Genomic DNA, 13,397 nt, shown 5'->3' with positions numbered 1-13,397 from the left:
CAGAGACGGAGAACTAACTGGAAAGGGCTATTAAAAGGAGTCATGGGAAGAGGAGAAGAGAGAACAAACCACAGATACGATCACTGTTTCTTTCTAAATCCTGCTGATACTAATCATCACGCACCAATTTCACATTCTTCTGCTAAACAGCTTATACTTTCAAAGATAGCTGACAGCATGAATTGCATGTTATTTTACAGGGTTCAACAACGTTAAAGGTTTTATTTTTAACTCTTAAATATTTTAGTCGGGCAAGTAAGTTCATTTTTACTGGTCCCTATACAAAAAAAAGTCCCAAAAAAGCATTATAAAGTCAAGCGTCAACATTTCTTTTTAAATCGGCAAAAAGAAAAACAACCTTGAAAGCATCAAAACTTTTGAACTTTTGTCAGGGCACGCCCTCATACTCTGCTTCTGACTGGCTAGTAGTCCTTACCTAGGTACTGTCAGGGCACGCCCTCATACTCTGCTTCTGACTGGCTAGTAGTCCTTACCTAGGTACTGTCAGGGCACGCCCTCATACTCTGCTTCTGACTGGCTAGTAGTCCTTACCTAGCTAGTGTCAGGGCACGCCCTCATACTCTGCTTCTGACTGGCTAGTAGTCCTTACCTAGCTACTGAGCATGTGCGACTCCCAACAAAGATGGAACAGCAGTGAGATGTCTCACTCTGTAGCTAAAACAGAGAGCTCAACACACAGGGTGAAAAGAGGAGCTGCAGCAATGTGCAGTACAACAAAAATATGTTTTTTGAAAATTAAACCATGTCAACCTATTCTGATATAACCTCTAAATACAATTATGAACCTGAAAATGAGCATAATATGAGAGCTTTAATGTTGCGCTGAAAGTGTGACCATTAGACTTAACACCAATAACACAAAGCGCGAGGAGGAGAATTGCGATGTATGAAGTGGTGAGACAGCAGCTTTCTATTTGGGGAACAGTGATTCAGAGGGGAGAACAGATGGACCAATGGCTGCCTGCACTCTCAGCAGGAGGTATTATCTGATGCAGCTTCTGCTCCACACATACCGTCCTGGTTGGGTGCCGAGCTGCACCACTCCGCCCCCCCCGTCTCTCTATCAACACTGAGGAGTGTGACTGACTGAGCGAAAAGCCGAGATTATAAGATCTTCGTGAAATGTGACGTCAGCAGCTCTCCTCACACTGCTGACAACCTCTGGGAAGTTCACGGTGATATTTCACACTGTAAATTAGACGCGCAGACACAGATGAGAAGGTATTGATTGACCCTGGTGGCTGTTCCCCCCCGCCCTCCCCAAACGTTTCATTAAACACTGTTGTTTACACCTGACGCCTGATTCATCACTGACAAAGCAAATGCCGCTGCTGAGCATCCTGTTACTGAGATCTTTGCAAAGTTGCAAGCGTCTGCTGGCACTTCCCTCCTCTTGTTAAGCGGTGCAGAGAGAGAGAGAGGTCTAACATTACGGTCTTTATATTAAATGTCACGCTATAGGATATGTTTATTAATGTTTATTTTGTAATGTGTAGATATGTAGACAGGCATTTAGGTAACGTGCAAACTTGTGACCTATGTCAGTTTTTATTGTTTATTTTACCTGGTGTCTTATTAGTTCTTGTACATTTTTTTGTCTGGTTTTTTCTCTTTGCTTTATTGCTTGCCTATATTGGATTTTATTTAGTTTTGTTGTATTTCTTGACTGTGATGCACTTTGTGACTGTGAAAGGTGCCTTTTATATGACATTGTCATTGTTGAAATCAATATAACTAACGTTAATGTAGCCTATATCTCGTTGTACGTTTGCCGTATTATGGACATAATGTGCCAAAATAGTTAATCCAATCGTTCAAACCTATGTGGAACAGTCAAACGACAGCTCTCTTGTGTTTTGGATTGATCGAATGAGATGAAGATAAAGTAAAAAAAAAAAGAAGTAAAAGAAAAAGAGCCTTTTTGTGTGGGCTCTTTCTTTACGACAGTTTTCCAATCAGGGCCTTTGCAGAAATAACTGAGGCGTGAGGACGTTACGCTATTCGAAACTAATCAGTCTTTATGTAAACCACCAAAGCTTTAACATTAACCGTCTGATTGCGCCGTCTTGACCCTGAGAATGGGCGCTATGATGCACATGCACAGCTTTTCATTGCTCTAATCGAGCGAGTGATAAAACTTGCTTAAATCATGTAGCAGTAATTTACACAAGCAGCAACCTCTGACAGCTGTGGGAATGATTTATGGGGTGAAATATCCTTTTAAATGGCCGGCCAAATGTGTTCATATAGCAGCAGTAAAATGCAGAGGTCACCTCCTGGCCTGTCCCGCTAAGATTCATGCAGAGCGCCGGGGAGGAGACCTGCCTCTCGTCGCTTATTAAATCTTTTTTTTTTTATGGCTCACTGTCAAAAACGGCACTCTTTCGACACATTTTTTTTCAAGGCTCCTGTCACTTTTTTTTTTTAACCTTGTTTACGGGATATAATTGTATGAAGTTTGAGATGTGTGTGTGTATGCTTGCCTGGATGTGTTTTAACACTGTCGGACTATTCCCAGAGCTAGATGAAAGGTGAAAATGGCCATTCCAGCACAACACATCTATACTGTGTAAATTTATTGTCATGTTTAACAGGGACAGTGCACATCTTCTTAGCTGTACCAGAGTACACTACAGATTTGTATAGTATTGTATAGTAATTATAGTCAATTATTCAATATTCATAATAGTATTGTGTAATGTAATTGTGTTGTAGTTTAGTGTATTATAATATTAACCAAGGCCCTTGATGATATGAATCTTCTGTAAGCTGCTTTGGCAGCAACATGTTTTTTTGTTCATGCTAATAGAAAGCAAATTCAATTGAATATAAGCTTATTTAGATCTGTAGTCCTTGGGCAGGAAAACAGAATACCATCTCTGGCACACACACACACACACACACACACACACACACACACACACACACACACACACACACACACACGCACTATCTTTGTGGGGACCGTCATTGACATAATGCATTCCCTAGCCCCTTACCCTAACCTTAACCATCACAACTGAATGTCTAACCTTAACCCTTACCCTAACCTTAACCATCACAACTAAATGCTTAACCTTAACCCTTACCCTAACCTTAACCATCACAACTAAATGCCTAACCTTAACCCTTACCCTATCCTTAACCATCACAACTAAATGCCTAACCTTAACCCTTACCCTCACCCTAACCATAACCTAATTCTAACCCTAATCCTAAAACCAAGTCTTAATCCTCAAACAGCCCTTTAAACTTGTGGGGACCAGCATTTTGGGCCCCACAAGGCTGTGCAGACCCCACAAGTATACTGTAGTCCCCGGTTTTTGGACCCCACAAATATATTAAAACAAGCCCCTGCCCCCCCCACACACACACACACAGTTCTTACACCACACCAAAAGTTAACTTTGTTTAGCCTACATACCTGTATGTAGTTGATCCTAATCTCTTATTCTGAAAAAGCCTCAAACTAATTCTAAGAAGCCGCAGGGAGCCTGTGATCTCATCGCTCCTCTGCACTCTCAGGCTTCTTTCTTTGTCAAACGGGATGAGCCAGACTAAACACAGCCAGACTATGAGAAAGCCCATAATTAAACACCTCTGTCCCCTAAAGAGATCTATTCTACCCACAGCTACAGTACCCCCCTCCCCCCCCCCCCCCCTTCAATCCCATTAGCTGTCTGCACAGTCATACTCAAGGTCTCTGAACAAAGAAGGTGGTTCGACTGACACATGCATCATGTTATCTGACTTAAGCTTATTTTGATTGTCTAGAGGCTATTTTTTTCGGATCGTGCAACCAGGCAGGCCTGCTTGGTTCTTTTTGGGAACGATTGGAAAGATTTTACAAAGAATATGTTTATGGCATTTCCTCTCTAACTGGGACGTTTTGGGACCGATTGGTGGGATTGCTGTGGACGAAGTACACACAGAGATACACTGGTAAGAGCCAATGAGGTTTAACCATGTAACAGCTAATTTAAATAGCTCACGTTACTGTATTTTGTCAACAGTTGACTTCATTCAATATTGTATGTGGCGTTTTCTTTTGCGGTGGACAAATGTTCCACCAAAACAAGTTCCTTCCCGAGACTATTTTAGCTTAGCGCCTCCCGAGACCATTGTGATTGGTTTAAAGAAATGCAAAACAACCCAGAGCATTTTTTTTCTCCTATCCCAGAATGTATCTGTGGTGTAGCCAGACCTTACTCCGCAGCGCTGTGGAGATAGGCCTGGCAATGTGAGACTAGGGTCAGAGCCACAATGCAGAGTCAATACATCTGTGACCCAACATGATCTTACAAGCTAAAAATGTCAAACTTTAGTGTGCAGAGAAGAGGTAATAGATGCAGCGGTAAGAGGATGATGTAAGAGATTACTCTTAAGACTACAGCAGGGAGGTTGGGAGTCAGGAGTGGGGAGAGGGAAGGTTACGTCTTCATTGGTTTGCCTCTGGCATGATCCACATGTATGTTCTTTTTTTCATTCCCAGCAGACACTGAACAGCTCTTTACTGAGTGCCTCTCGCTGCCTCTAACAGTCCTCCACATCGGTGTGGGTAACCTAACTCACAATCTACTGAATGGATGCCAGTCCAATTCAACCAATCAAGTGTGTTACGAGGAACAAGGAAACTGACCACAAGTGCGCACTCTGAAGCGTAATAAAACAGGGTTACCCTCAGATTCCTTTGCTTTAATTGCCCAGATTGAGATGCATTAGCTGTGCATTTGCTAAGCAATCAGGACGCTGCTCGTTTCAGACTCCACGTGTGGCTTCATTTACACCTAAGGACATAACTCCACACTGATAACTTTTCCTTAACTGCACATACCCATGCTGAGATTACCAAGCTTAGTTTTAATGAGACCCCTGATGAGAGTTTGTTATTCTGCCTCATATCTAACCCACAAAGCTCAGATTTCTACTTTCATTTAAGCATTTGTGGATAATTGATTAAGAGTCTCTCAGGGATCCAACCTTTTAGATTTAGTAATTGCAGAAGGGGCGTAAAGATCACGTTTTTAATGGCGCCAGACAGCCTAAAAGCCTTACAGATCAGTGCTGTGACTGGACAGAAAAGAATGTAATAAAGAAGGTGCATTTCATACATTAATAAGACATTTTATTACGCTATTTTGATTTTATAGCTTTGAGTAATAACAAACAGCGAGGCAGAAAATACTTATGTGCCGTAGTTGAGATAAAAACAAATTAAGTGACTTAATATTTAATTAATGTCCGTAAATAATTTAAAAAAGGCTGGGAGGATATTTATCATTTATCAATTGGGGGAAAGTAAAATGTTATTTTAAATGAAGTATTAAAACAAGCTAATGCTGCCTTTTTGGTATCCCATTACTTTGGGTTTGCGAAAGATTTTTGCCTTAAAAAATTAGACAAGGAGAACAAATTATGGAAGTGGGAGGAGAGGTATTAAATCATATGAAACGGTGCAACGTTTGAGAGTTAAGTGGATAGGGCTGGGTACCGAACTTCAACACTTTTTAGGCACCGACCGAATTGCTTCCATGGTATCGAAAATGGAAAAAATTCAATAGCAAATTTTATTACATAAGGAGTAAATCCCATCAGCGTCAGTAAGCCAATAAGAATGCAGCATGCTTCTACTAAAATCTAATAATGCTTGTGATTGGCTGTCTAACGGTACATGTCGTAGAGGCATTTATGAAAAACTCATCACACGTGTGTGTGTGTATGTATGTGTGTGTGTGTGTTGTATTTTGAGAGATTTGACTACTGTGTTTCACATCGGTGTAAAGGAGCCGAAAATTAACAAAAAAATATTTGTACCAAAATGTGTAATGTTGCGTTTCTTTTCGTTAAAATTGATTTTTAAAAATAAAAGTGTTGTTCAGAAACCGCTATTGAAGTCACGGTATCGGTATCTATCGCCACTGGTAGCAATTTGTTTTCTTTTTTACCAATATCCAAACCTTTAAGTGGATGTTACTTTAAAAAGCTTGTTTCATCAGCAACTGTTGTTACAGTTTATGATTGACATCCTGTTATGATTTAAAGAAACACGCTAAGCCTGGCGTTGATGTTTTAGAGCAAACAAGCACATTTCCTAAAGATGTCGATGTACCTTTAAAGGTGCTGTAGGTAGGATTGCAAAAACCCAGGACATTGCCAAAAAATGTGAACATCGACAACTTCTCAGTCCCTCCCCCCTTTCTCCTAAAGCCCAAAACGTGAAAATGTGATGCCGTTACTCTAAATAATAAATTACTGCTATGTAAGGTACCTATCTCATTATTCTGTGGCTACAACTCTGTCGTAAAGTGACGCAACTCACATCTGCACTCGACTCACATCGGGTAGTGACACTATCATAGTTGCTTTAAAGATGTCGACGATCCGTCAAAGATGTGGATGTTACTTTAAAGATGACAATATCTTACATGTATTACCACAGGGTAAACATGTCAATGTGAAAGACAAGGCAATTTGAAGTGCACAGAAAAGTGTTGAGTGGTGATGTAAAGTCATTTCAAGCCCCGCAGGCCGAGCCAGTGAGAACTCAGGAAAGACCCGGCATGTAGACCAGCCAGGGGCAGCCAGCAACATAATTAAAGGACTAAAAGTCATATTTTTTACAGCAGTGTGCGAGTGGAAACACACTTTCAGGCGTGTGAGAGAACAAAAGGGAGCAGAACCAGTTTGTTTACAACACAAAGCAAACAACAAGGGGATACTACGCACTGAGGTACTTCACATTTTTGCCTCACTGGGTGAAAAACAGATGAAATGAAGACATAAATCTGATCTGCACGGGGGGCGGGGGGGGATGTAATTTACAGAGCTCTTTGGGAAGTTATATTCTTCTTAATGTGCTCTCCGAGGGCCCCCTGCAGTAAAATGGATTCCCTGAGGGATTCATTAAGCAAAGTCAATTAATCAAATGGATTTTTTTGCTTACCGATCTGTGCCTACATCCAAATTTCAATGTCTTTTAAAAAATATATAGCAGGTCAAGGTGCTATTTAAATATTTGTTTTCACATCCTTGATGTCATGGCCCTGACACACCAACCTGATATTCGGCTGTTGACAGTCTGGCGAGGTCGGTGACTCGAGTCTGTTCGGTGTGGTCCATGCGGTCGTCAGTCTGAGTGGCCGTCGGCCTTCATTTGGGCCGATTTAACGTGTTGAATCGGAAGGCGGGCAGTCGGACTCATTGGCCAATCTGATTGGTGGAGCGCTAACCCGGAAATGACGAGCGGGATGAGCCTTACTAACGCCTCTCAAAATCTGACGAAAATCTTTTAAACCAACCTTTGTCAGCAACTGCACGGCCTATTTCTCTCTTAAAATGTTTTCAGGAACACGTTTCGGTGAACTATCTTCGTAAAATATGAGATCCTATTCCGAAAAGAGCCGCTATTATGCTCTGTTGTAAAATATGGGAGCAGCCAGACCCACACGACGCGTTTGTCCAATCAGCTGCCGGTTTTAATTTTTTGGGCGACAATACAGATTAGCACCGCCTGCTGTTATGGAGACGTTTTACGCCTCGCGCACACACAGAACGTACGCTCTGTTGGCGTCTCTTCGGTGTGTTCTGAGACACTTTTTGGACCTCGGGGAGACTGTCAGTCCGACTGGCTTTTCTGCCGAAGGTCGGCCGTCGCCAGGGTCAGTTTCCTCCACTAGTTTGGACTCTGTCAGCACTACTTGAACAAAAACTCTCACTATTACTCTTACTAATTCAATTTATACTTTACGTTTACTAATTATTTGGTAAATCATGAAGACATACTTGATATAAAATATATAAATAACAATAAACAATAAACTAACTAAAATCACAAATTATAGCATTACTAATAAATAGTTACATTTTTAATTACAATTAAATTGTTTGTTCACACTAAAATTGCTATTTAGTTTACTTAAATATCAATTTACCATGTGTTCTTCCTGTCAACCATGCAACATCTGGTTTTTCTGGGTCAAAATTTTAAATTAAAACTGTTTGGGCTGTTTCGCTTTTCCCGATGTTTTTGTCACTTTTTGAGATGTTTTGTCACTTTTTTCAACTTTCTTTTGTCAATGGTTTATCAAATGCTATAACATTTAATAAAACACTCAAATTCAATGAAAGTAGTGAACTGATCATTTACTGTATTTCAATTGTGAAAAGCGTTGTCTGGAACCATCCACATTACACAAAACCCAAATTTCTAATAATAGATAATTTTTTGGGCTTTTCCGCCTTTTATGTTTGACAGGACAGCTAGGTGAGAAAGGGGAGAGAGAGGGGGGAAGACATGCAGGAAATCATCACAGGTCAGATTCGAAACCCTGGACCTCAGCGTTGAGGCATAATCCTCTCAGTACATGTGCGCCTGCTCTACCACTGAGACAACCTGGCCACAAAACGGGTCAAATGTGACCCGAGGACAACAGGAGAGTTAATTAATGATGGTTATTATAAAGCGTTACCTTTATTTTTCATACGTCCTGCATGTAGCTCAGCTGTTGAAAAACAAGTCTGAATCCAAAGCTTTAATAACAACAGAACAGAAACATTTGGAATTCATTATTTATTAAGAAATGTTGCACTGATGTGTAAAAGACAGACAGGGAAGTCATTGTACAGAGATGTTTGTTCATACAATACAAGTTACAAGTTTGTGACTACGACCTAAAGCACTGCTGGAATGCAATCAGGAACGAGTGTGCTGCGACCCCGTTACGTCAGAGACCCTGAAACAGACGGAGACAGAAAGGGTTAGATCTTATTCTGGGATGCTCTACCTTTGAATTTGTCTCTTTAAAACCATTTTCAGAAAACATCTGTAACCCCTAAACCCACAAATATTTTAATCTTCAAAATGATACCACATTTAATAAAGTGATCACATGTGTTCATAAATGTAGTCAGTGGTGGAATGTAACTAAGTGCATTTACTACAGTAATGTACTTAAGTACAAATGTTGAGGTACTTGTACTTTACTTGAGTCTTTTCTTTTCATGCCACTTTCTACTTCTACTCCGCTAGATTTCAGAGAGAATTATTGTACTTTTATTATTGTAATTATTGACAGCTTTAGTTACTAGTTACTTTAATTACTCCACTACATTCATCTGTTACAGCTGTATTTACTAGTTACCTTACACATAAGATGTCTGCACACAAAACACATGTAGTTTATAAAATACAATGTTTTGTGATAAATTAAACTACCCAACAATATAATGGCCTACAAGTCCAGCTGAAACACATTGAATTGTTTCCAGTTACTAAAATGGGAGGAACGTGTGGTCTACTTTGGCTCACTCACGAATGAGTCGGACTTAATGTCCCCCCACAACGCTATCTGACTTTCTCTTACTGGGTATAATGTCAAAAGTTTCTAATTTATGAAATAATTGCTTAAAGCGTTTAAACAAGGTTTTGTGTTGGAGTTTGTAACATTCCAAAATCTTAATTTGGATTTAAAGATTATAATTTTCACTGTAAATGCACATTGATTCCAAAAATCGGTTCATTAACTACTAATATTTGGTATCGTCCTTGAGAATCCAGTGTTGGTCGATCCCTAGTTTTCAGAACTGTAGGGCAGTAAGAAGTACAGAGATGTAGTGGAGTAGGAGTAGAACGAATCGCAGAAATCTCAAATAGTAGAACATGGAAATACAGTAAAGTAGCTCAAAACTTTGTTGTGACGTTTGTGTCAAAGTGACTCAAGCGTTGATTGTCACGATATGAACGTGTTAAACTGTCCGAACGTTTAAATGAAGAGCTGCATGTTTTTACCTCCAGGGTTGGTGTGAGACAATTCCAGCGCCAGGTCCTTCCTCTGGATGGTCTTTAAATATTCAATGGTCGTATCCAGCGCCTGCTGGGGCTCGAACTGCACCATCAGGTCCACTGTTTGAAGCCTGTCTGCATCGTCCAGCTGGCTTTTTGGGATCTCCTTCTCGTTTTCCAAGTACCACTTGAAAGTCCTGAAATCCTCCGCTCCCAATTTCTTCAGTGTTTTCACAAGCAGCCGTTTGACTTCAGCTGTCCTGTTAAGCTGAGAGGACAGATTCTGTTTAAGATTCTCTACAAGAGCTGGGTTTAAAAAAATAAATACATTTATTTTCAGATTCAAATTGATCTTCATTTGCATGATCTGATATCGATTCATAATCCTGACATGCTCTTTTAAGAGGCTCCGTTTTAAAGCTAGAGTGAAGATGATGGTATCATATGAAAGCAGACGATCTACGGAATCCATGTCACGCTAAATAATGCTCCAAAGTTAGGCGAAAGTTTGGCAGAGAAGAGGGAAAAACAGGCATGGCAGCTTTCACAGGTGTATGACTTTAGGTATACTGTCTCTGTATCACACCCTCTGCACTAAACAAAGCCCTTTTTCTGTCTCTATGTAACTGCTTTGGGGGTCAATTTAAATTACAGCATTACTATGTTCATATTACTATTTTTAATAATTCAGCAGGTTAGATGGTTCCTTGTACAATTTTCAACATTATTTATCTGAGAATCTCTTTCATAGCCAAGGAAAATTGGTATTATAACGGAAATATCCCTGATCTAATCGATAATAATAAAAATCAAACTGAATCAGTAGCTTGTGAACCAGAATCGATTCGGGAAATCAGTGGCGATACCAAGCCCTAATTCTAGCTTTAAAACATTTTGTTTATAGGCAGAAACACATACTAACTATAATGTTTCAACTCTTTGAACTCAACATCACTATCCTCCTAAAACGTGGAACTCAGGACTGAACTGTTTTACTGGATTGCATCAGATTTCGCAGGTGTGCCTTAAAGGGGCCACTGATCACATAAAGTGTAAATATGTACGTTTTTATAAATAACATGTACATCTTCAGATGTAAACAGGAGTTGACTTGACTGGACTGTTGATGATCCAAACTTCAGATTTTCCTGTAATTCAGTTCAGTTAACTCCGTTTTAAGGCGGTTACATTTTTAAGATGCTTCAAGTGTTTGTACACTGTTGACAAGTGGTGAAAAGTAAGTATTTCCACAGTGTGTATTAGTACTTTTGCTGCAGTAAAGGAGCTGATACTGAATACCACTACAGCTGTGACTCTGACAAAACCAATCAAAGGGTTAACAGTTTGTGTTTCTCAAAAGAGCAACAGGATGCCATGCTTCCTGTCAGCCAGGCTGATGTTGAGCGGTGTATCTCCGAGTCATTACGTCTCTACCGACCAGTGTTGCCAACTTAGCGTCTATGTCGCTAGATGTAGCGAGTTTTTTTTTTTTTCTACTTTCTGTAGAAGAGACGCCAGTATTGACAGACACCTCTCTCTTCTTTTCAGTCACAGAGGAGCAGGCAGGTAGGCTCACCCCCCCACCCCGCCGCTCTGCTCTCTCCACTTGCGCAGCAGCACTGCACAGGCAGTTAGAAGGGGGGGAGGGGCCTGGCCCGCTGCTGAGCTGGCCTGGCCCTGGGCATCCAGTCCATACCTAAGTAATGATACCATCATTGTAAATAAGAACCTGTTCTTAACGACTTGCCTGTAAAAATAAAGGTGAAATAAAATAAATAATGATAATATAAGTTACTTTAGTGAGTTTGCAATTATTTGGCTAAAGATTTTCATTTATTTCTATCCACCTTGCTCTTGATCTCTGACTTGCTGCACCTGACACAACCACTAAGCTTTGCTTTGCACGTTATTTCGTAATGACCGAGCTACTTTTAGAGACTTTTGGAGCAAGTGCTATAGCTACTTTCATTGGCAACAGTGCTCAAGATCCAGCTCATCGACTGGAGCACAAAGAGGGGGGGAAATTACCTTCAATATATCGGCTTTCATGGTTCATTGTTGCTTCTGTCCCCTGAATAATAAACAGGAAACTACAGCCCTTTAAATGTGAATACAGTGGATTCAACGTCAAACGGATGATATGGTTCCACTTTGTGATAGCAGTGGTTTACACAGAGCAGAGAAACTAAAGCGCCATAAGAACACAGGATGAATCATACATCTGTAGAGTTAATCAGTAACGTTCAAAGTCGAGCAGAGCAGCTGCAGGACGTCACGAGAGGACAAGGAGGAAGAAATGAAAAAGTTATTTAAAATACTCACTGAGTTCCAGCCATCGTGTCTCTGTCAGATCGCTCTGTCCTTCCTGTAGACCTCGTAGAAATAGAGGAAATGGAAGATGCTGACGTGGAGAGACTGACAGCGCAGATACGAACGTTTCGTAATAGGCCGACCAATCAGAGCCGACTGGGCTTTTTCAAAACGGGGCTTAAAGAGACAGGCGCTAACATGTTTCAGATAGAGGGTGAGACAAAAATTATGTTTTTTCGAACATGAAAGCATGTAAACAAGCTCTCGTAGGAAAATACATGTGTGAAGCTGAAAAACTTTAAAAGTAGGGGGAAAATATGAATGTAGTACCACAATATTTTAAGACAATGCGTGTTATGTTGTAACTACAAATTGCTTCTTATCCTTCAGTTTCCCGACTTTATTCATGCAGATACCTGATATCCGCGCTGAGCCTCCTCTGATGTAAAGGGGCGGAGCCTGGAAGGCGTAGATGACGTCATTCTCAGCTATGCTGGTCAGATCCTCCTCATCAAAGAAGGAGCGCTGGAACCCTGTGGAGTAAACCTCCGTCAGGATCACCTGGAGACCAACACACACACACACACACACACACACACACACACACACACACACACACACACACACACACACACACACACACACACGTTAGTTTCCCTTACAGTGCCAAAATCTCATTAATCTCATAATGTTGTAAGAGTGAACTTTAAACCCACTTGATGGAGCACCATCCTCTGCATTTCTACTCCCTCTAATCTCAGATTTGGCTTAACCCTGGTTGTGTGGTTTTCCCGTTGACCATGCAACTTGTTGTAAAAAAATGTAAAAATGTAAAAATTGAAAATTAACTCCCACTTTATTTCACTACCACCAGTATACACACCACCGGCATCAACTTACTACCACTCGTTTTACACTTATTTGGGGAATTCATGGTCAATAAACCTAATTTATGTGAAATTATACCTAATTTTTGAGTTTAAAAGACTGAAACAATAGCTTCGGTGCGTAACATTTTGACATTAATGAACGTCCGTTACATTCAAGCCACTGCCAAATGACTTGCTACAAAGCTAACTAATAATAATAATAATAACTAACTAACTAATAACTTGGACTTATTGCGCCTTTCAAGGTACCCAAGGGGGTCAAAGGACTTAGTGAAAAGAAATGTTTTGAGGTGCTTTTTGAACATGCCCCGTGGACACTTCACATCCACAGTTAGCCAGCAGCCAGCCACTATCATTAATTTACAGCAAGCCGAACCCAGCCAGCACAAACTCCA

At 40.5% G+C, this 13,397-nt stretch overlaps 1 protein-coding gene across 1 annotated transcript in view; it reads right to left on the bottom strand.

The window, feature by feature from the left end:
• The window catches only part of usp43b (ubiquitin specific peptidase 43b), a 113,513-nt gene that overhangs the window by 39,858 nt on the left and 60,258 nt on the right, over positions 1 to 13,397 (bottom strand). The window contains exon 6 of the mRNA XM_028599787.1: positions 12,529 to 12,673. Within this exon, the coding sequence (XP_028455588.1) occupies positions 12,529 to 12,673 (145 nt within the window). The remainder of the gene's footprint in view (positions 1 to 12,528; positions 12,674 to 13,397) is intronic.

Source organism: Perca flavescens, chromosome 15, assembly GCF_004354835.1.
Source record: "Perca flavescens isolate YP-PL-M2 chromosome 15, PFLA_1.0, whole genome shotgun sequence".
Lineage (NCBI taxonomy): Eukaryota > Metazoa > Chordata > Actinopteri > Perciformes > Percidae > Perca > Perca flavescens.
Note: the sequence above shows the minus strand (reverse complement) of the source record. Positions and strands in the feature narration are given on the sequence as shown.